Source organism: Zea mays, chromosome 6, assembly GCF_902167145.1.
Source record: "Zea mays cultivar B73 chromosome 6, Zm-B73-REFERENCE-NAM-5.0, whole genome shotgun sequence".
Classification (NCBI taxonomy): Eukaryota; Viridiplantae; Streptophyta; class Magnoliopsida; order Poales; family Poaceae; genus Zea; species Zea mays.
In genome coordinates, this window is record NC_050101.1 from 176,766,430 (window position 1) to 176,790,451 (window position 24,022).

The window sequence follows — 24,022 nt, forward strand, 5'->3', positions numbered from 1 at the left end:
TATTCGTTAAAAATCTGAGAGCAGAGTTTTTTTAAGAATCTTTGAATACAAAAAAAAAACACCTACCTTGCCAAAATGATGAGATTTGAATTTCACCATTCCAATTGGAGAAAATTCCTTTCTCCACTTGAATGAGTAGAATTGTCCATTTCCATACAACACATTTAAAAAAAGCATAACATCTTGAAACGAGCTTGGATGGAAACAAATTTATATGATATAACTTTTTGTTTGAAGCCTTCTTGGTCCCAATTCAACCAATGAAATATGTAGATATATGGGTACATATCTAAACAATTGTAACCATTATTTTGACACTAAACGAATTCAAATGAAATATGATGAATTAAGAGTTCTACAGTGTCTGTAAATTTTATCTACATACGAAGTATTGTGAAAATGTTGTGGTTTTTGAAGATATGCTAACATTGGATAAATGGGAGATACTTTCTTACGTATCAATTTTCTACGTATGACATCTTCAAATATTTTTTAAGATTTTCATAGAGCTTCTTATATGGATATATTTCTATGAAATTTTGCCCCAGCTGAGTTTTGTATATTACAACATTTACGTTTACTAAATTATACCCGTGCGTTCAATCAGGATTTCCATTTTTGCTCATGTATAAGATGACGCATGTCATTTGTGATTTAGACCTATATAGAGGTGATAATGGATCATGATCCAAATCTTAAATAATTTTAATTCAAAAATGAATATAATTAATTTGATCTAGTGTAACATTTAGAGTTCATATATTATAAGATATATAAAATTATTTACAGAGTGTAAAACATATTGTATCCCACCTACGTGGTGTAGGTCTAGCTTATCGAAATCTAGAAAAAAAAACCAATTTTTACTTTGTTAAATATTTAGGAATTTTATAGAAATCAATGTATTTTTGTAGAAAGTATTTTTGTAATCCCAAGATAATATTATAGCATATTTTAGCCAACATATCTTTACGGGCATATTTAATCATGGTTTCCGAACCACAGTATTTGGGGTCTAAAAAACTCGGATCATTGCAATCTCGCTCTTTATCCTTCCCTCGTGCGCTGCAACTAAAGTACTTGTCCCCAAATAGATGAGAATCTGTAAAGACATGTACAACTGGGTACGCCCGTGTCTAAAGAGCACTTTAGGTGAAAGTGAAAACAGTATAACTGAGCGCATTCGCTAGAGTTGCAGTGTTCGGAGTTTCAAATACAGCCAACAGTACTCGAAATTGCTGCGGGGGGCTTCTCTACAGTATTTCATTTCAAAAAAAACAGTACTCGAAATTATCAGTCTGTACAGCAGGCCACACAGCAGGGCAGCCTGAACTTTGCATCTGCAAAATTCCATTAGATTGTGACCCCACTAAACATTACAGATGGAAGAACATCTGGCACTAGTAGGTGTGAAACAGCTTGAATCGTGCTCAGAGCTTAGCAGTGCAAGGGAAACAATCCTGAAAAGTTCTTTTTTTAATCCCATTTCCCATTTGAAACTCCACTCCTCAATAGTTACGGGTTCTTCAGTCCTGAACAGTTACTAATCATCATCCTCATCGTCAATAACCATTCTGTGTCTTCTTTTCAAACCAGCCCTTCCCTTAGCATCGGAGTTTGTTGCTTTCCCTGATTCAGTCATAATTTCATCATCAGTGATCCTTTGGTCAGTATGCTCATGATCATCTAGCTCAACTTCAAAATCATCCAAAAGTTCAGCTTCAACAGTATTGCCACCGTTATTGACTAGCTCAGTTTCAAAATCATCCAAAAGTTCATCTTCAACAGTATTGTCACTGTTATTGACTGGATCAGACCCATGATTTACAGAAGCATCCCTGCAAAGTGAGAAATTTTCTTTCGTAACTGATTAATGCATATTGTAGTACGCTTCTCTTATTAAGATGGGATGACCTAGCTACTTATTTTCAATAAGCATAAATGCATTACATGATATGACAAGTCAAACACAATCCTAGAATGCTAAGCCATATTGAAAAGGTGGAACTAAAAAAATAAAAGGTTTCCTGCAGCAATAAGCATTTAAGGATGTGATGCGAATACTGCTCTACAAAACTGCAAATGCCTACATGTATGTTCTTACAAGCCACCGCCACTGTCTGTCTATCTGGTGTCTGCCATGTAACCTCGCAATTTCACATACTAAAGTCAAATTGAGGAAATTATCTGTTTGCAATAGTTCATGCATATGCAGGCTATGCCCTTGTTGTGACATCTTCACAGGCTAATCCTACAAGCAATCAGAATCCAACCCTGATTTTTATGAAGCTCACGATAAGATTATAGTCACGAACTTACACTACAAGCCTACAAAGGTAACCTGTCAATATGAAGGATTTCTAGTTTGAAGCTGAATGTACTTACATGATATTAGAAACAACAGTTTCATCTTGTAGGTTAATATTTCTCAAAGACTCTTGGGCTTCTATATTCGCTGAGAAATTTGATGTCACTGATCTCTTCTTTTTCACACTTCTGTTAAAATAAAAAGGAAATGATTTATTTAAAAGAAAATTGGGAACAGATTGAGTTAATGAAGTCTAAACTCTAAACAAATGCAGTCCTGAAGTTTATGTAAAGATGCATGACCACACCTAATGATGGATCCAATGGTCTCATCATCAGGATAAATGTCTTGCAATGCTTTCTCATGTTGGGATATAATCGGTGAACAGTCCTTGGCTTTGGTGTTGTCTGAAGATTCTTGATGGTTTCGTACATTCCCTTCAAAATCTGACGTGGATAACCTCTTCTTTTTTCTACTTCTGTCAACAGAAAAGGAAACTGTTAGTCAAATGTGTACGAGATGTGAGGGAAATGAGAACGTTATAGAATCAATGAGAGGATCTACAACTGGTATCATGAAGATTGAAATTGCATGTATTTATGTATATACTAGAGCTGAATGAGTTCACCTAATCATGGATCCTATGGTCGCATCATCAGAGTCTGGGTCATGCTGAGCTTCTTGATGCTGTGATCCACTCAGTGAACTATCCACCAATGGAACTTTCTTACTTTTTGATCTGCAATAATTAAAAGGCAATGAGCATATCTAAAAGGAAAAAGGAAAGAAAAAACAAAATCAAAACAGCTTCATCTATCTGCGGGAGGCTGCCCACCCCAACTAGAACGGTTGAATCAGGGTGGCCCTAAAATCATGAGTACACCCTAAGGGTTCAGTACACCTCTCTTAAGGTGAAGCCATAGTGATGTTTTCTCAGCCATAGTTTAGCTTTCTTTATTAGCTGATTAATATCAAGTGGGTATATCATTACCTGCTTTTAAGTACTTGTAATGTGTCTTCATCAGATGATTTTCTCTGACTTGTGTCATCATGGTCATCACTTGCCGTGTGTAATTTTTTCCTTCTGGGCCTGGAAAAATACAAATTAAGGTTTAATAAGAAGATTATTTTTCATGACCGCGCAGAACTGTGCATCATTATATTATATTGAGAAAATGGTCCAAACGGACAAGTACAAACCAAAAGGAACAAAAAAAAACAAAAGAAACAATAAAAAACTACCGCTCCATGACAGCTCCATGTCAGGTACTGACCTCACCACCAACTTAAGGTTTAATAAGAAGTAACTACCAAATTCAGCAAACTCATGTTTGGATAGTTAAACTAAAGAATCACCTCTCTGATATACAGCATTACAGCTACACAGTTGTACTGTGTGTTCGAGAGAAAAAACCCTAAGGAACTTAAACTAACTTTACAGAAACATTTACCCAATAAGGCAAATATAGATCTAGTTCCCAATGAAGCTGTTAGGCCTGATGTACTTATTTTGAACATATCAGTATGAGAATGTATCAACTCTACAGGTAAAATGCATGCATCTGCTTGTTAGGCATCTGTATAGAGATTAGGTGCCATTAAGAATAGACGCACAAACTACGATTTATAATACTCGCCTGGAGCTTTTAGCCTTGGAGCCATGGTTCTGTTCGCCTAGCATGGGGTTCAGATCATCAAGCGAGTTGTCTTGTTGTTCTATAGTCCGATCTCCAGTTGAAAGAGATTCACCTGCAACCTTTTTTCTCCTTGTGACATTCCTGAGACCTAACTGTGTAAGCTTACGAGAAACTTGAGCAGAAGATATCTTCCCGCTGGGGTCTAAAGACTCAGCTATTATATGACTGCATTTAGGACCATCCTTATATCTGCAAAGTACAACATCAAAGGAATAGACATTCAATCATTTGAGAAGTAGGTGCAACAAGCATTCGAGAAGATTTTTTGATGGCCTTATGATTTATTTTTGGTGGAGCATTTGGTTAGAGAGCAACAATAGAATCTTTCATAATCAGCTTAGATCAGCGGAGCAGGTCGCGTTAGTGGTCAAAGAGTTAGTTGATTGTTTCCATGGTCCGGCGGGCTTATAGGTCTGCTCAGTAGGCTGGTTCAGGAGTTTGCTTGTAGTCTTGTAAGTCGTTTCGGTTTCTTGTAATTTCCTGTTAGTTCTACTCCTTCTAATATATTGGAGCGGCAAGTCTTTTGCCTCTCCCTTTCAAAAAAAAAAGATTTCTGCATAATGCTAACTTTATAAAGTACACCGAGAGACATTGACCTATCATTGATCTTTTTCAGAAGAAATTTTAGCCCTTACTTTTCATAAAGGTCTCTTATGAGCCTCTCTTGCTCTTCCGTAAAAAGAGAACGACCTCGTCGTTTTGGAACTTTGGGCACCGAATCTCTTGATACATGGTTCCTGAATTAAATCCATTCATATCAAAGTGAGGATTGAAGTTCAGCTAATTAGCTGTGTTCAAATACAGAAGAGCATACAAGAACCTCTCGATTTCATCAGCCTCACTATCTGAAAGTGACAATCTGCTCCGTTTATATTTAGTACTACTCTTCCTAAAGTCATCAGTATGTTCACCAGCTGATAGATCTCCATCCCTGTATGCATGTCAGTCAAAATTAGCATGTGTCATGTGATATTGTTCATTTTATCACTGGACATCTTTGTATGTATAGTAACACAAAACATCATTAAAGAAATGCACAGAACTTACTTATCAGCATCATAAGGTGCCTGCGGTATAACTACGTCAACTTCATCGTCACCAAGAGAATCTGCTATATTTATTCGATCTCTCCACCCCTTACTTGAACCAATTTCACTGTCTTTGCTTCCAACATCATTCTTAAGCTCATTCAGTAGTGCATCAGCATCAATGCAATGACACTCCTTTCGCGTCTTCCAAAATAGTATGTCGACAAATAGCAGTGGCTGTTTTTTTATTGTTCTCAACATTTTCCTCACAACTTTAGAAAGAAAATTTACAATGTTTGTGTACTCCTTTGAACTAGACAACTTTTGTTCCGCTAATATATCATAGAAAGTTGTTAAAAGTGATAGCTGCAAAAAGGCAGTAGAATATAAACTCTCAAAGAAGAAACGACTGTGAGGAAACATATGTAGGCATTTCTTTTACCTGATACAGCATCGGTGACAGCTCTAGGTCTTCACAGAATCTCCGTAGCATGCATATTATGTAATGGTTTGTACGGTAGGAGTTACTTTTGTAATGCTTCAACAGCCAGCAAATATTTTGCACAACAGAATTGTTTGCAAGACTAGATATTAACCGAGAAACATTAAAATCAACTTCACTTGTAGCAGGTTGGTGATCAACTGAAGAATCTGAAGTCTCACCCTCTTCTTCAATGAGATTTCTCTTCATTACGCCACTGTCTGTGCAAGATGGGTCACCTTCAGCATGTGCGGTACTCTCAATGTTAACTACAGTGTCCACAAGTGTATCCAGTACATGTGCGCCACTAGTGTCTACTTTTCCAGGTTCTGAGGGAGAAGATTCTAAAGCAGGACCCTCGCTTCTCAAATCTGGAAGTGTTTCAGGTGAGCATTTCGTTCCATCTGTAGGATTAGCATCGTTTGGTTCTGCATTATCCACTTTGGGTTCTGAATTCTCCTTTTTATCATTTGTGGACTTCTTTCTTCTGACCTTTTTTGTCTTTTTTGCAACCTAAAGGAAAAATAGAACAATGGTCGATTGAGTTTGATGCTACCCACCTTCACTTAGAACCATTCAGAACCTATGGGAGTAAAAGATGCTAGAAAAATGAAGCACAGAGAACATTACTATGTGTTAGAGTGGGCACACTAACCAGTTCAACCTAAAAGCTTAAGCTGATGGGAGAAGATAGTTTATCCACTTATACACTTTAACACCCTCACTCACGTGCAGCCAGAGAGAAAGGTGCAAACGTGAAAATAAATGGGTGGAGGCACAAACAAAGCCTATGTCATGATTCGAAATCGATACCTGCTTTGATATCATGTTAGAGTGGACGTATGAACCAGTTCAACCCAAAAGCTTAAGCTAATGGAAGAAGATAGTTTATCCATTTATACACTTCAACACTATGACTGGAGCAAGAGATATATTACAGCAGGAAAAAGAATAGCATACCCTTAATGCACCACGTGCTTGAAGCTTTTCCATGAGCTGTAGCATGATATGAATTGTTTCTAATAAATCCACTAGATCACTGGTAAATAAAACAGGCAGTGAAGTTAAATAAGAGTAAATGACAGTATGGTATAAATTTAGTGGATTAAATTGGAAAAGGTAGTGTCGATCTCCACTAACCAGAAAGGGAACATAATTCAAACCACATAATAGAAACATAAGCCAAAAGGTACAGCCAACTAGAAAAGAAACACAGGTCTGCGATAACTTGCCAGTTATTGTAGGACTATTTTGATTACATGTTTGGAAGGGGATATTTCATCTATGGTTCTAAAAAAATCTAGCCTTTGAGAGCATGAACATCCAAACTGCATCATAGTACCATTGAAGGCATTGAAAGCATGAAAATCTAGCCTGTGAGTTCTAATTCTAAGGGTGACAGTTTTCCAGTCTAGAATGTCCAACGGCTTTTCTATTTTAGGAAATGAATTGTCATCTACTTGATGCATAGATCAAAGCTATATTGTGTTTTTCTAAAATCAGGCACAAGTATTATGCAGATAATGTTCTGAACACCTTAACATGATTTTCTAGTGTAGGAAGTGTGCCTACTAATTGACTTATTGTATGTCCCAAAGCTTCAATTTTAGTAGCAAATGACAGAGATGAAATTCCTAAGGGAATATTTCGTACAAACCTTTTGGGTTGCTTGTGACTATCAAACGATCTGAACAAGTTCAGCAGAAATTGAGTGAGACCATGTTCTGTCTGATCATAAAACAGTTTATAGAGCAAAACACGAGCTGTTTGAGATTCCCTTGAATCTTCAGGGAGTACTTTTAGCACCAAATATATCATGTCAATCTGCAATGCAAGATGCTGCAGTATGAGGGCCCACAGGATGCATGCAGTAGTACTTTTCCGAGAAGAAATATACATGGAGTACAAACACATTGTGCATAATTGCATTAAGGAGAAATATACAGATAACAAATACACAAACAGGGAGCATAGTCCACAAGGATGTTCTAACGGACATCACAATTGAAAACTAAGTACACTCATAGGTGCATGTACGTGTAAAAATGCCCCTTACTAAATACTCTCTCTAACTCCGCGTCTCCGCCTATGTTGTCTAAGCATATGTTGGTGCAGCATAGCCTGGTCCCAAGTCCAGATACAAGGAGGGTTGCATTAGGCGTGCCGAGCCAACTATAAAAAACTTAGCCACTCCAATAGAGATGAAACCCAATAGAAAACCGTTGGGGCGTAACCCTCTTAGGGACGCGCCATATCAAAACCCGGGTATGGTATTAAATGGGCAAGGGTCGGGCCACCACCCCCTTGGTGGTGTGTTGTATCGTGGTCTGGATGCGGTGTCAAGTGAGCAAGGATCGGGTCGTCGCTTCCTTAGTGGCGCGCTACATCGACGCTTGGGTGTAGTGACAAATGTGCAAGGGTCTTCGCATCTGTCTCAACGGGTATGAGGGGTAAGGAAGCTAGTTGAGCCGACTAGGATCCATGTAGGTAGTTGGAACGTAGGATCCCTTACAGGTAAGCTAAGAGAGTTAGTCGATGCAGCGAGAAGGAGGCGTGTTAATATCCTATGTGTCCAGGAGACAAAATGGAAAGGGCAAAAAGCGAAGGAGATGGAGAACACTGGTTTCAAGCTTTGGTACTCAGGAATAGTGGCAAACAAAAATGTAGTAGGTATCCTGATTGATAAGAGCCTCAAGGATGGAGTGGTGGATGTCAAAAGGCAGGGAGATAGGATTATCCTAGTCAAACTAGTTTTGGGGAATGTAGTATTGAACATTATAAGTGCATATGCCCCTCAGGTTAGTCTCAGTGAGAGCGAGAAAAGGAAGTTCTGGGAAGATTTAGATGACTTTGTTAGAGCAGCACCCACCAATGAGAAACTTTTCATAGGAGATCTCAATGGTCATGTAGGTTCAACAAATGCAAGTTATGAGCTGGCTCATGGAGGTTTCAAGTATGGTAGTAGGAATCAAGGAGAGGATATTTTGGACTTTGTTGTAGCCTACAACCTAGGGATAGCCAACACTTTATTCAAAAGAGAGATTCGCATTTGGTGACTTTTAGCAGTGGCCATCGTTCGAGCCAGATCGACTTCGTTCTCACGAGAAAAGATAAACAAGCATGTTTGGATTATAAGGTGATACATGGAGAGAGTGTTGTGCCCCCAACATAATCTTGTGGTGGCTAACTTCCGTTTTTGAATCCGTACCCATAGGGTAAAACAAGCCAAATTTACGAGGACGAAGTGGTGGAAACTCAAAGGGGAGACATCCGATTTTTAAGGAAAGAGTTTTTGTGAAGGGCGCTTGTTCCGAAGAAGAAGATGCAAACAACATGTGGGTGAAGATGACGTCAGAAGTGTTTGGAGTGACCAATGGGAGCAGAGGTGAACCTAAAGATACTTGGTGGTGGACCGAGGACGTTCAAAAGGCAATAAAGGAGAAGAAAGAATGCTATAGGAGCTTGTTTCATGACAGGAGCACGGTCAACATAGAGAGGTATAAGGTGGCAAAGAAGACTGCAAAGCGAGCTGTGAGTGAGGCAAAGGGTCGAGCCTATGATGATATTTACCGAATACTAAGTACAAAGGAAGGGGAGAAGGATGTCAATAAGATGGCTAGGATTCAGGAAAGGAAGATGAGGGACCTCAACCAAGTTAAATGCATTAAGGATGAGACAACTAAGTGTCGCAGAGATGCGTATGTTGCATTGGATATGTGGGCACACAAGATTGGACTGAGTGAGAAACGATGACATACGCGATCGGCTAGGAGTAGTGCCAATTGAAGAGCAGCTTATTCAACACCGGTTGAGATGGTTTGGGCATGTCCACCAGAGGCACCAGTGCACAGAGGCATCATAAGACAGGACAAATAATGTGAAGAGAGAGTAGAGGGCGGCCAAACTTGACATGGGATAAGGCAATCAAAAGGGACTTGAAGGAATAGAAAATCCCAAAGGAATTATGTTTGGATAGAAGTGCTTGGAAAGAAGGTATCCATGTGTCCGGACCGTGATTAGGCCTTTTCCCTTTTAGTCCTCCCAAAAGCTTCCCCCTCCCCTTTCTCTCTCTCTTTTTGGTGACTTCTTGTTGGGTCTCAACTCTAGCCTACGCCAACTTATTTGGGACTAAAAGGCTATGTTGATGTTGATGTTGATGATGGCTAAATACTATCTCTACTTGAGTTATAAACCTTTAAAGAGTGCCGCTGTGAATGGGTGGGACAGGGTTCAGAGTTTTTCTCGACCTGCGTGAGAAGGTTTCTTAATATAATGCTCGGGAGCTGTCTTACCCCCACAGATCGAGTTTTTTTATAAACCTTTAAATAACTAGATAGAGAATCAAGGTTAAAATGTGAGCCCTGCATCAAAAATTCAGAGCTAAGCCATGGGATTTTGCTCAAACTTGAGTTATTTTTTGGCAAGTGCTTATCCCCTTGTCAGTTTTCGCAAACTGCTCTCTAGTTTTCTTGTCCAGACTTTTCAAAGCAAGAAACAGGGTATGTTTGATATGTGCATGTAACCATGGTTATTACTTATTAGGACAACTAAATTTAGCATCACTGTCATTGTAGAATTTACAAAACACACATTCTATTACCATGTTCTTCATTAAAGACCCAGCTGCTGAAAGAGTTTTGTAGTCGTTAGTTTCCTTAAGAGCCTCATACGTCTCACGCCACCTGGAAATGACTATATTGAACATATCTTCATTCAACGTGGCCGCAACAGGTCCACATATATCACCATGAAATGGCAGATTATCATCAGGTTCATTGCTAGGAGAAACCCCAGATGGTTGAATCCCTTTAGCAGATTTCTGGCCAAAAGAAAGCTCACATTGTCATGAATCATGGAAGAGAAAGGATGGTAATAAGATCTACCTGGATAGACATAGTTATGATATTCATCACAAATAAGCCAAGATATAACTGCGGTAGCTTAAGTTTCATACAGTCCAGTAGCAAATAGAAATCAGTTATGTAATTGTGCCTCTTGGCAATTCAAGTCATCCTTGTTGAACAAAGAGTGAAATGAGACAAGAATCTCCAGGGTAGCACATAAAAGCATTCATAAGTGAATAAAGAATAAACAGCACATGAGTTCTGTTCCGGACCTGATCATTTGAAGCCTTTTCATGTTGAAAAGCTAGAACAAACCGAGCAACTTTGAAGAATGTAGTTATGTCAGATTTCTCAATGGAGTGGTGCTCATCCATGATATCACCACAGACTGACTGCATCAGGACTGATAAGAAGCATGTTATCTCAAGCTTATATGAACAAAACATAATGGTTCTGTTAAATGGAAATGAAACAAACTTACTATTGTATGCTCCAGATAAAAATTGATCCATGAAGCTTCTAAGCATTTCTGTAATACCCTCCTTTGGTACGTACAGAAGTTCATTGTCCCAGGCTATCCGTTTCTGAGGTCCTCTTTGGACATTACGTATTTTCAAGAGGCTATTAGCAGATGCAGAGCTTGGGTTCCCTTTGCACAATGATTTAGATCCATCCTGTAATTTCAAATGCAAACAGAGACAAGTACATCTGATTATCTGGTTATGATGTAGGAGCCAGTTGGTAGAATTCAAAAAGGTGTAGTACCACAGAAAAGCACGTAAAAGTCCCACTAAGCGAGCTATGTTCTGAGTTCAATTGCCTGAACATTCTTTTTTTCCTTTCTTCCTCTTCCATCATCAATCTCAATGAATCAACTGATGAAACAATATCTCCGTTAACACGATCCTATAGAGTATCAATGGAGCAAACAAATTTCAGCTTTTTTCACTGATAGTTAACAGAAAAGGGGGCATCCAAAATACACAATAGTACTCACAAAAATGAAAATAAAATGACAAAAAGAAGGAATACCTTTAAACCTTTATTAGAAGCTCGGGCAATCAGTCCTGGGTCTCGGCCTAAGAAGAGATAATGGTAAATCTCCATTAAAAGAAGGTTTTCCTCCTTAAGGTAACCAGAGGGCTCATCAATATGCTGAGTCAAAACTAAGATTATGTCCATCACATTCTCTTGGAACATGAGCTCCAAAAAGTTATCAGACAGGAAGAGTAAGTGGGTAGCTTCTCCAGATGCTTTCTGCGTCAATGTGATTTCTTGAATAGCCAAGACGTTGCGGAACAAAGTAAGCACCAACTGAACTAACTTCCAGTCATCTTCTGAGAATAAAGTTCTGAGTGGTATTGAAAAGGAAATCATGTCAACTCAAGCCACAATGATGAATAATATATACTTGTAGTGTTTAGAATAGTAAATAGCATAATATAAATGAGAATGGGGTAATAATGGTAGTGGATAAAATAAAACTTGCACTTCTGCCCTTAGGGAACAGAATATATATATAGACCAATCTTCAAATAGGATTTTTAATGAGCACAGAGGAAGGTGAAGATAGTGGAAGAAGCATGCTGATAAATTAACATAGCACATACAACAGGTATAGTTTCGCTGATAAGATAATGGCGATAATGGCGTAAGTAAAACCTCACTGCAACTTATCACATTTATCATTGGTCATCCAATTGCCAAACGGAATCCATAATATAGTTGTTAAGGCGGTAAAGCGAGGTAAGGTGGTTGACCCCATGTTTACCTTTTAAGCGGTAAAGCGTAAGGAGAGGCGACGCCTTAAATATATTTAAAAATAGAAAAATATTAATATTTGAGAAAGTGATTACAAGAAAACTATTAATAAAGAAGAGAAAAGGGATAAAAAAAAAGAAAAAGAATAACCCTGCCAGTCCAAATCAGTCCATCTGTCCCATTAAAGTTAGGTTAGGCTCACTTATTCACCCCCTCCCAACCCTCTGCCCATCTCTTCTCCCAGCCTCACAGTTCCCTCTCTCTCCAGCACCAGCCACACAGCTCCCTCTCTCCCCTCTCCCCTCTCCCAGCCGCTTCTCCCTCTCTCCCCGCTTCTCCTTGTCTCTATCCCAGCCGTAGCGGTCGCGCCGCCCTCCGCCCCATCCCCGCACCGCCCTCTGCAGCAGCCGCCGTGCTGCCTCTTCCAGCTGCCTTAGGCTCTAGACTAAGGTGAGGAGGACGCATTACCGCCTAGGCGACGCCTTAACAACTATGATCCACAAAAACGATATCATTGAAATATGGGTTGAATGATGTGAAAAAAACTTGTGAAACAGAATACAACTGTATTTGATTGATTAATTCATGTAAACCTCAAAATTAGTAAAAAACCATCTAGTTAAATATTTGATTTCCCATTCAAATTCCATCACCACTCTCATTGCAAAAGGGCTGGCCCTTGGGTGAGTAGAAAAAAGGACCACTTGTTTCAGTTTGGCAATTGCATACCCTAGGTACAAACGTTAAAAGTGTTTTCAGAAACTATAGCACAGAAACTTAATTGGTCTGCAGATTGTTTTTGTTGGTACCCTCAGGGCCACAAACAAAAGCACAAGGTTCACAGTTTTAGGTTTGACCAAATAGATATAATATGCCTAAGATTAGTAATGAGCATATGTTCAAGAAAAAATAGATAAACAGGGGGGCACAAATCTAAAGAGTCCTAAAATTCTTGAGTTCTCTGTTTTTCGCACCTAGACCACCCAGGTCGCCTGGTAGTGGCGATCAGCCGGATGACTCGACTAGAGTATCAGGTCATCCTACTAGTCGTCGAATAGGGGTGATTAGTCATCTGACTAGATGGTAAATCGATCAGGAATTGTCGAGGCGACTAGGGTCTTCTAGTGGGCTACTTTTTTCCTCGAAGAACGCAGGAGATCTGCGTGTCATTTCATAGAAATTTGTCCAGCTAAGGCCAGACTTGCAAGCCCCACACCAACTCACACAGGACCCTAAGAACTGTACAAACCAGTTCTAAAACATGACCAAAAGATAAGGCAAACTAATTAGATGAAGATCATCCAGTCCTGGACAACAACCAAATAATAAAATCTTGCAAATTTGAAGCACCAGCCCACCACCATATCCTGCATTTGTCTATGATCTGTCTAAAGATATCAGGAATGCAAGGCCTTGCAAGTTCAAAAACACATGAATTCCTATGCTTCCAAATCTCCCAGGTCGTTAAAATGATTAACGAATTCAGCCCCTTTCACCTTTCTTTTGGCACAAGTCTAGCTACTTTTCTCCATTTAGGGAGTGCTGATTCAGCCATCATAGGTACCAAATCTGGTAATCTTAGTGCCAACAAAATGTGTGACCAGAGCTGTCTTGAGAAGACACAACCCACTAAAAGGTGATGGGTGGTTTCTAGTTGGCTATTGGGCTTCTATTTTATTGGCCCTTCTACAGTAGTATAAAGGCAATGTGCCATGCGCCGCCACCCTTGAAACCTTTCCTCTCCTCTGCCGAGTCTAGAACACAGGCTGCAGCTCCAGAACACCAGCAGCGGCTCCAGAACACCGGTGGCGGCTCCAGAACACTACCGACGAGATGACCTCCTAATCTCAAGCACCCCCCCTCTTCTCCCCCTTTCCTATCTTTCCTATTGCTTAAATTCGGCTGAATCCGAATCTGTTGGAGAAGCTGTTGCTGACGCTTTTTGCTTGGATGATTATCTGCTCTAGGTAGTAGGTACTGCATTACTGATTGTAGCCTTGTATTCAATATTTCAGTTTCAGTTCTGCTATAGTGATATATGCCTATATTGCCTTTCAGTTTTTACTCAGTTTCAATTTCAGACATATAATGCCTATTGCAGTATTGCTTATATATACATATGTCCAGAAATATATAGGACGATTAGGGGACGACCAGGACCAATTAGGCGTCCTAATCATGATTAGGCGCCTGGTCGGTCCTCTGGAACGACCAGCTGGCCGCCCGACCTGAAAACAATGACCTAGACTACAGTTGGTGAATACAATCACCTTGGTCTTGGAGATGTTTCAGTAAACAAGTGCAACAGGGGTAAAAAAATTCACTGCAACCTCCAAGAGCTTGCAACAGGCTACCCATATTGACCTTGCTCTTTCCAACTTTATCGGACAGTATCTCGTAATGTAGGCCTTTTGGGAAATTATGTTTGCACCAGACTATATTATAAGATATAAAGATTGACTATGTAACAGTGTTCTGTGATCCTCTTGAATAGCACTGTGCTCAGTCAGGCAGTTGTTTGAGCTCCATGATAAAAAACAACAGAATAGATTTACCTTTCCAAACGATCCAATGGGTCCTCAAGAAGAGACACAATGACAGTCACTGCAACATTGCGTGTCAGTGCAGCCTTCAAATCCCACAGATACTCTATCTGTTGTGCAACATCCTCAGACGAGGGCTCCACAGGCATTGTAAGGAACACCAATACTTTCACTAAGATACAAAAATAAAGCGGAAAGCCTTAGCAATAGGGCGCTACATCAGAACGCCATAAAATAAAGGTATTTGAATATGTAGTTTCAGAGCTATATTAGTGGGGAACAAAGATACAGGGAATATCGGAGATGCTATTCACAATGAAAGCCCATACACATAACTTTCGTATTTCAAAGAATCAAAGTGGAAGAACAGTTACTTGCAGTGATGACAAGATTGCGGTCGGCCTGGTAATTCTCGATGATGGGCACCAGATCCCTCGACGCAATCTTCCACTTGCAGACCTGCTTGAAAACCTCCCGCCGCTGCGGGTCGTCCCGTCGCAGGAATCTCTGCAGATCCTTCAGATTATCTTCACAAATGAAAACAAACGCGCGCGCAGCGAAATTAGCCAGGAAACACTCGCCAGCCGATCAGAAATGGGGACGGGGTCAAAACCGATGCCATCGCCGAAGAAACGCAGGAGGCGGGGGTACCTAAGCAGTGGTCGCTCTTGGCGTAGCCGATGACGGCCCCGTCCTCGTCCTCCTGCGAGGCGCCGAGGCCCGCGCAGGTGAGTGAGAGCACCGCCGAGTCCATGGCGGCGCACGGTAGGGTTTAGCCGCCTGGCCGGTGCGCGCAGTTGAAGCTGACCACGGTCGGACGGATGCGGAGCGAAGGCGACGGAGGGGAAGTTAGAAGGATAGATGCGCAACGGAGGATCGGAGCAGAGAGTGACCCGAGTGGGGAACAGGGAGAGGCAGCGAGATCGGTTGCTGGGTGCAGATGAGAATGGGGAATTTTCCCGCCGCCGCGCGCTATTTCGGGGAGGATTTTCCCGCGCTTTTGTTCCGCTTCGCTTTTTTTCCCCTCCCGCTGTTTATAGGCCGGCCCATTTAGAAGCCTAAAATTTGGGCTAGAAGGCTCCGGACAATTAGGCCTATAACTGACAGCCCAACAGACGGATAAGGTAAAGGAGAGGAAGTAAGGAGCAGCAGCAATCGTCTATGTCCATGGCCCTCTCAAGCTCGCTCCGTGGCCTGGTGGCCCTGACCCCGCTGGCCCTCCCTTCCGCTCGCCCGAGCGGGGCCGCGGCGGCGGCCCCGGCACCACGCGCGCGGGGTCGGACGGGGAGAGGGGCGGGGGTCGTGGCGCTGGCGGCGGCTCTGCCGTCGGACGCGCAGTGGCTGGAGCGGCTGCCGGAGAAGAAGAAGCCGCTGTACACGCACAGCCTGCCGTGCATCGAGGCGTGGCTGCGCAGCCTCGGGTTCACGCAGTCCCGCGAGGACCCCGCCGTCTGGGTCGCCGAGAAGCCGCTCTGGCACGCGCGTCTCAGCCTCGATGTCACCGACCTCCACATCAGGTACAGTAATGCAAACCGCAGATTAGTGCCTTCAAGTCTTGCTGCGTCGATGTCTTCTAGCTTGGTTGGGGGGTTCAATTCATGCTCGTAGTCTAACCAAAATGCTCCCGCGTTCTGATGATCCTTGGCTGTGTTAGTGTCAGTGCCCTACCCCTTTTCAGCTACTCTCTGAGTTACAAGAATCAACAGTCATCGAATCACTGTTAATATGAATCGCTGCCCGATTAGTGTCAGTTGTGTGTGAATTGAAGGCGAAAGCGCTAACATTATCTTCAACTAGGTACTTGAAAAGCGGCCCTGGAAATCTTGACAAGGATATGGAGAGAAGGTTTAGCTACGCCCTAAGCAGAGAAGACATCGAGAACGCCATACTCGGAGGACCTTAAGCTGAACACATGGCCAAGGGGCTCAGAGCTAGGAATTGCTTAGTCGAGGTTGGCACTGAAGAAATAATCGCTCCAGTGATCTGCGTGCTACCATTACGCCATTGTAAGAGCAAATGGATCATGTGTCGAGAAATAATATTCATGAGCAATAATCTCGAACTAGGCTGGAAATGTTGGATGCCTCCTGGTGACATGCGCCTGGTTTGTTGGCCTCGTTGTGTCAAATCTGCCTTTGAGCCGAAACTTGCTCATTTGTGTACGGCAGAATAGTGAGCTTTTCTACTCTCCGGTGATGTGATCGGTGGCACTAGAACCCATGTACCAAACTTGGATCAGTCTAACAAGAACACGTGCAGAAGTAGCACGTTTTTACCTAGGACAGTGTTTTCTGATCTACGGTTTTTGTCAGGAGAACGTATCCTGTAGCTCTTGTGCTCATATGATCACTTTGAATTTGGTGCCTTCATTTCTCATCCAATGGGTGTGGACAGCAGTGAGACACAAAAGAGACAGGCGGCGCGGCGCAACAAGAGCGGTCAAGGGTGACACACAGAAGAAACTAGAAATTGTTTATTCACACTATGAGAAATAAAGACACCAGATTTAAAGTGCTTATATGAGCACAAGAGCTCCATGAGCACAGGATATGTTCCCTTTTATCAGAGTTGCTAGGGTCGCGCCTTGTCCTCGAGTAGTGCCTCAAAACCTCAACGAGGCATCAACGGATACCACCTTGTCCTTGAGTCCTGCCACATTCTCAAGTTATGGCACTGACATACTCCCTTTCCCTTTGGCCTAAAATAAAATTTGTTTTAATAAATTAGTGAGTTCATACAATATTTGATGTATATTATATATATATATATAGATTATTCATCATCCATTTGAATATATCTCTACTACTATTAAGAACACAAGGGGTAGGCTGCCCCTCTTGGTTCTGCCTTCCAGTGATCTACACCGTCCGTTCGTCGAGCACCACCCCTGCCCCCGCTGCACCGTCCGTTCGTCGAGCATCACCTGCCGGCTGGCCGCCCACCCGCCCCTCCCCACATCCCTCGCAGCTGCAACCGACGCCGCCTCAATCCACCTCTCTCTCCCCATCGCCGCGCTGCCGAACGTGACGATGGGGCACCTCCTCTCCCGCTGCCGCGGCAACGGCTGCATCCCCACCGCCCACCACCACCACCTCCGCCTCCATGCCCTCTCCTCCTCCCCCTCATCGATCGTCTCACGCCACCGCCACCGCAACTCTTGAAACCCTAATCCCCCACGACAACCATGGCCGATGCGCAGGAGTCCCTCTCCTCCTCTAGGACCTCTCCACCATCCTCACCACCCGCCGCTTCGTCGGCCACGAGAAGAACGGTCTCTCCGTCGCCTTCTCCGTCGACAACCGCCAGATCGTCTTCGCGTCCCGTGACAAGACCATCAAGCTCTGGAACACTCTCGGTGAGCGCAAGTTTCCTGTACCTGTGACTTGTTCAATTCAGCGTCAGCCCCAACTGCTCCTTACTCCCACCACGTTCTTGGTACCCCCGTAACCCCTTCAAGCAGCACCCCTTACATCGACGACTCTGGTTGACCTTATTTGTGCGCGCGCGCGCCTCTTTTGTTTTCTCCAGAGGCTGGGAACTATAAAGAGGAGGGTCCAGATTTAGATAATTGTCTAGATATAATGCACATGCTCAGTCAGGTATGAGCTTAGTGTTCAGTGTTTTCCCCTACAATGTAGAAGTTTCCTGGGATCTTTTGTTTGCCCTGTTTTTTTGTCTGATGAAAAACTGAAACTCATGTATTTTCATGGGCTTTCAAGAAACTCCTGTGAATGCAGATTCTTTCCCTGCCAGTGACCGACCGTTAAAAAAAGAATATGCAGTCATGAATTGGTAATCTATTTGTATTTTTGGTGTAGTTTTTTCCTTATGTATCGCCTTGGTGGTTTTAAAAGGATTCTACTATACTATTTTGCTACTATGAATGAAAACATATGACATCATTTTACCTTAATAATGTTTATTACTTGCCAGTTAATCTAATAAATCCATATCCAGCATTATGTTTGAAAAAGGTAAATCGGAGAGGGAGAAGAGAACCAGGAAAGGGAAGATGTTCATTAGCAAAGTACTGTCCACTTTATAGTAATGCTTAGTGCACAGCGCATTTGATATTTGGGATAAGTGTTGACACACCTGCAGAAATAACGATGACGGGTTAATTGATGATCCACTTGTTTCTTCAGGCACTTGGAGAATCAGTTCTGTTGGGTGTAGTTTATAGTCGCACATGATGGTTACTATACCTTGATAGCAGGGAATCATCAATCAGGAAGCGAAGGCAACAACTAATTAAGATGGTGAGCAATCTCAGGCTTCTGGTCCTTAAACTATGTGTTTTGTAATGACTTCTTTGGAACTTCTAGAAGTCAGCTGGATGAATAAATATAAAGTGAGCATCACTAAGCCGTGAGCATCACCAAGCTGTGAGCATCACCAAGACTTCGTAATGGGATTTATTTATTTTTTCTATAGAAGCATCACCAAGCTTTCCTTAATATTATGACTATCTTTATATGTGTAGTGATGTCAATTGCAGGGTCCATTAAGTGTAGAACAGTGCTAAATACATGTATTAATTTTCCAAATATTTTAATCTTATTACCTTTATTGTTGTGTAGTTTTTTCATTCCAAACAGTAAAAGCGACCCTGGATTTGATTAAATGTGGGGCTGCTAAAGAAGCAGACCTTGATTTGGTGTTGGTGGAGGTTAATCTTAACAATATGGCACCAGACACTTCGGCAAACTCTGATTGTTCCATCACATATTGAATGAACTTAAAGCCCCTCTTATCGGTAAGTGTTTATATTTAGAGCTCTATTATCTTAAGGATTTCTCACCTATCCAAACTCACCATTCTAGGGTTATTCCTCCTTGTTGACAGCAATGTGTTCTTGTGACGACTAAGAGGCACTTTCCAAATGTATGAACCTGGGTGCATGCTTCCATGTGATGAAGCCACTGGACAGAAGAAGCTTCAGGATTCTAAGGCACCAAGCACTGGATTACAAGTCTAAAAAGGCAGCACCTCAAGGATCAAGTCTCAATAATAGTACCAAAAATAGAATGGTTTCACCATCTACTGAAAAGCCTAAGGAAGTGCTTATTCTAAAGACAAATGATTATCTGTTCCTGAAAGCAATGGACATGAAGAGACAAAAAAGCAAAATCAGGCCACATGGACCATTGAACTCCATGAAAAGTTCTTGGAGGCTATCGAAGCTCTTGGGGGGACAAGTGTAAGCATAACTCATACCTACACATGGCTTGAAACCTAAATTAGGTATTTTTTATTTTATTAGCTACAACATGACCATGTGTTGTTTGTTTTCTTTGGGTGGCTAACACCTAACAGTTGCTGCACCTGAGAGAATCCTGCACCTGATGAATGTAAAGGGTTTGACTGTGAAGCATATAGCCATCCATCTCCAGGTGGGTGATTAATTGATTATTTGTACCGAAAACCCCATCCACTAAAACTTCCTTATAAGCTTGATTTTCTAATATTGGAGCTTTCAAGGGAAGCACTAATTTTGTAACCTTGAAACATTCAATACAGTGAAGATAGAAACATCGTTTAGGATAGTTTTGATTAAGCAGCACAAGTTGACAACTTGTTCACTCGCTCACATATTTTCCATTGCCATTAAAAGTCTACTCCACCCTTCTACTCTATTTATTTTGTATTTTCACACTTCTATGGTCTTCAATTGTTAGTTTCTTTGCCCTTGTGGGATCAATATCTTCTGCTAATTTATTGTGGAATCTGACAAATCGGCACCCTTCATGTTTCTACCTTCATCTGGTTGATAACATGCCTTAACCTTTTTTTATGTGTTGGGTGAGGGGTGGGGGATGGTCTTGACCTTATGTTACCCTTCCCTTGGTACCCCAAGGACCTTAAACTACTCACCTCCTTGCATTTTCATTCAGCTCTTGATGCCTATGACTGAACTGATCCTGTAGTTCTTTTGCTAAATTGCCACTTTAAATTGTTGTATTGGTTTGACCTTTAATACCAGCCCATGACATAGTCAAGAAAAAAAAATAACTGAACCCATGTGCTTATAATTCTAACTCTATTAGTAGGTATTGTTATCAGGTGCCTTTAAAAATTGTGGTCGTCTTTTGGGACATTTGTCTTCTTAAACTGCTTGTTGTCTTATTATGTTATGTTACTCCCTCCATTTTTAAATATATGGCATCTAGGGGAGCTAATATTTTTTTGTTTGAACTGAGGTAAACCCATTTCCACCATCACAACTGTTCATAAGCTAATATATGTCATCTAGGTGACAAGTATTGTTTGACAAGTATATGACATCTAGGTGAACTGAGGTACTCAAGTATAGAGTAGGCAATTAGTGGCTGAAGCAGGAAATGAGGTTTCCAGAATGCTTGAAACCAAGAAGATCCGACTTGACACGTGTTAAAATACCAGGTGATAATCATGACTGTTGCATATATCTTCGTGTCACCATTTTTAATAAATTTTATTACCGAAATTCTAGGTTCTTCGGTCAAGCTACCTACCACCCGATTTGTGTCGACACTTCGAGTGTGCTTTAATCATGATGCTATTCTCAACTAGGGTAACCTGGGTCTTTTCATTATTCTCTTCTGAATCATAATGTTTTCCTGATGTACTAATTTTAAGTGTCTTTGTAGGCGTTTCAATTGGGTGATAGTGATTTAGGGTTTAGGAGGTTGAAGTTGCTCGGTTTCTTTTGTTGTATGTTCTTATCTAAATATTCTATATGCAGTATGCAGAACAGAAACCAGTGATGTTCATGAGACAACCCAGTGTCGTGCTCAAGGACGGGATGACGCGAGCCCCGGTCGTCCGGTTCCCATCTGCACGCCGCGCCGCCGAGCTCAAGGCCTTCTTGGAGGACCCAGCGAACTTTGACACCCTGGCTATGGTGTTTAACAGGTAAGAACGCTAGATTCTAAATCAACGACACATTGTCCCTTTCGCTTTCGACCCATGCTCCACGCGCGCTCTTGTGCTTGACATGTAGCCACAAGGGCCCGTCGATCTGTTTTGGTTTACAATGTGGATGAAAACAACATGGAGCTCTGGCTTATGGGGGCTTCTCGACGCCAGCGAAGCCCGTGGATGAGCTTACACAAGCTTTAAATTTATTGTATTTGCCTAGAGTCAAGAAATAGTTTTTGACTGATATCACTACAAGTGATTGGATGAGAAATTCATAATATAAGTCATTTTGATAAAAGAGACTATTGCATTTTGTTCTTCTTGGAAAAGAATGAATCGTGTTCTATATGCAACAGTTTGGAGGTGATTGCACATATACCAATCTATCAACAAGTGTCACGGAATCTTGTTCTTAGTATTTAAGAATCTGAATGAGATTTGTATATTTGTTTTCTATTATATTAGGAGCAATTGAAGCCATTGGACATTGGTTGCACAACTTGATAAAGTGAAGAATCTGCTTGCGTCTGAGTTTGGGAGTCTATAAACATGGGGAAGAGCACATTTTCATAGTAACTTGATGAAGAAGAGGAACAAGAAGTAACAACTATTCTAGGTAGATCTGGATATCTTTCCCAGCAGGAAATCAAATCTGCCATTTTGAAAGCAACACAATTCCTAAGGAAAGCAAAAGGGGAGTCCAATGGCAACAGTGAAAAAACAGATGCGTCAGCATCTGTCCCTGATGAGACACTGACGCCAGAACAGGTGTGTGTTTGTTCGGTAATTATCTACAGAATTCTATTCATGCGCTTCTAACATCTGGATATTGTGTGCATACTGTAGGTACATAGTTTCTTAAGTTTACACCTTTACATACCCCGAAATCTCTGACCATTACATTCCACTTTTGTGTATTTACCAGTTAAGGGAAAAGAAGAAACAAATATTACTTAAAACCACAACAGAGGGCAAATTGCACGCTAAGCAGAAACGTGCTTGCTGAAGAGGAGGCTTTGCAGGAGAAACAAGAAGAGAAGAAGCGTGCGTAAGTTGTGATGTAACCAGTTTGAAATTTATCTTCCTCTATGCTTTCTTATATCAAATGATATACTCCTATCATTCCATGTCTTGTTAACTTTCGGTATTAGTTATTTCAAAGCCGCTTTCAGCAAGTTCTTCTTTATATACTATGACCCATTGCAGATCAATGTCCAAATATAGAAAAACAACGTTGTGTATTTTTCCATACCAAATAGTGATTACCCTTTATAAATTTTATTCCAAGCATGTTTTTAATCTTGCATATATAAGGCCCTGTGTTTGTTAAGAGCAAAGGACCGAGTCTTGTTGCTATATTGGACAGGAAAAAGAAAATGTGGTTGTGCACTATGTATTGCATCTCTAGAATTCTGTATGAATCGTCTACCTCATGTTTAGATATCTCAATTTTTTTAAAATATTTGCCAAACGTTCTATTCTATGGTACTATTGTATTTTGTTTCGTTCAACGATATAGGGAGAACCCAGATCTATACCTTGAAGATCTTCGGGCCCGATATTCAGAACTTTCAGAGAAATTTGATCAGAGGAAGCGACAGAAAGTTAGTGGTGGTCAGACAAACGGGAAGTCGGGAACCATTGTGCATCTGGTGGTGAAGGCCATGGAGAACGACTAAATGCAGGTCATAAAGAAAGGATGCGGCTGCTGGCGTCAGCTGAATTTGATCGAGGCAAAGGCGAGGACACTTTTGGAATGAGAGACGAGGATTGGTTAGTGTTCAACAAGATGAGCCATTGCTCCCCTGAAGCTTGTTAGAGCACCTGATCTTGTTTTAGATGCGTGGAGGGGTGATGTTGCCTTTGCGGCATCAAGCAAGTTTGGTATTGCAGAGAGCACAGTACAACATTGTTTACTCAATATAACCTCTCACAGAAAATGACATAATGAGCTATTCATCTCAGTTAGGCTATTTATTTGACAGCTGATACAATTTGATGTAGCAACAAAATTTTTCAGAACTGAAAGTGATTTTTTTAATGATCGGATTTGGAGGGTTCAAATTACGAAGGAATTTCAGAAATCTATAATATGTATGTCTTTTCTTTGGTCTCCTTGGGGGCACAACTTGGATAAGAGCAGGTTAGCTGAATGCTCTCTAACGATAAATTATTGTGGTATTATATGTTCCCGATGCAACGCACGGGCACTCACCTAGTACATAAAAAACCAAGATTAAAACGACTACTGTTTTGTTTTGATACGGATGGAGTATTTGCTATGATTTTTTTTGACGAAGGGGATAACCCCCTATTTCATTACGAAATAGAAAGACACAAGTTTTTACAAGAGCCAAGGACCAACCACAGCCTAACAGCCGATAAGAGACACTACTATCAGCTAAGACAGAAGAAAACCTGCGCGAACCACCCTGCCAAAAGCAGCCCAGAAACAGCATA

At 41.4% G+C, this 24,022-nt stretch overlaps 2 protein-coding genes and 1 long non-coding RNA gene across 3 annotated transcripts; 2 read left to right on the forward strand and 1 right to left on the reverse strand.

The window, feature by feature from the left end:
- Positions 1 to 1,246: 1,246 nt before the first annotated feature.
- LOC100273829 (uncharacterized) lies at positions 1,247 to 15,568 on the reverse strand. The gene is made up of 20 exons (NM_001360461.1): positions 15,314 to 15,568; positions 15,037 to 15,189; positions 14,675 to 14,834; positions 11,391 to 11,709; positions 11,124 to 11,264; positions 10,840 to 11,032; positions 10,631 to 10,761; positions 10,115 to 10,333; positions 7,172 to 7,338; positions 6,475 to 6,553; positions 5,476 to 6,027; positions 5,053 to 5,399; positions 4,826 to 4,936; positions 4,641 to 4,742; positions 3,946 to 4,194; positions 3,300 to 3,398; positions 2,937 to 3,047; positions 2,616 to 2,786; positions 2,386 to 2,496; positions 1,247 to 1,838 (listed from the first exon to the last, which is right to left on the reverse strand). The coding sequence occupies exons 1-20, from the start codon at positions 15,414 to 15,416 to the stop codon at positions 1,544 to 1,546; spliced, it is 3,813 nt and encodes a 1,270-aa protein (NP_001347390.1). The 5' UTR covers positions 15,417 to 15,568; the 3' UTR covers positions 1,247 to 1,543.
- Positions 15,569 to 15,788: 220 nt separating this feature from the next.
- On the forward strand, positions 15,789 to 16,940 carry LOC100277162 (DUF3143 family protein). The gene is made up of 2 exons (NM_001150810.2): positions 15,789 to 16,179; positions 16,460 to 16,940. Exons 1-2 carry the CDS (start codon positions 15,824 to 15,826, stop codon positions 16,563 to 16,565), a joined length of 462 nt encoding a protein of 153 aa, NP_001144282.2. The 5' UTR covers positions 15,789 to 15,823; the 3' UTR covers positions 16,566 to 16,940.
- A 4,785-nt stretch (positions 16,941 to 21,725) lies between these two features.
- Positions 21,726 to 23,629, forward strand: LOC103630752 (uncharacterized). The gene is made up of 4 exons (XR_002748603.1): positions 21,726 to 21,738; positions 22,028 to 22,330; positions 22,488 to 22,610; positions 23,082 to 23,629. It is a non-coding gene; the product is annotated as an uncharacterized lncRNA (long non-coding RNA).
- The last annotated feature ends 393 nt before the right edge of the window (positions 23,630 to 24,022 follow it).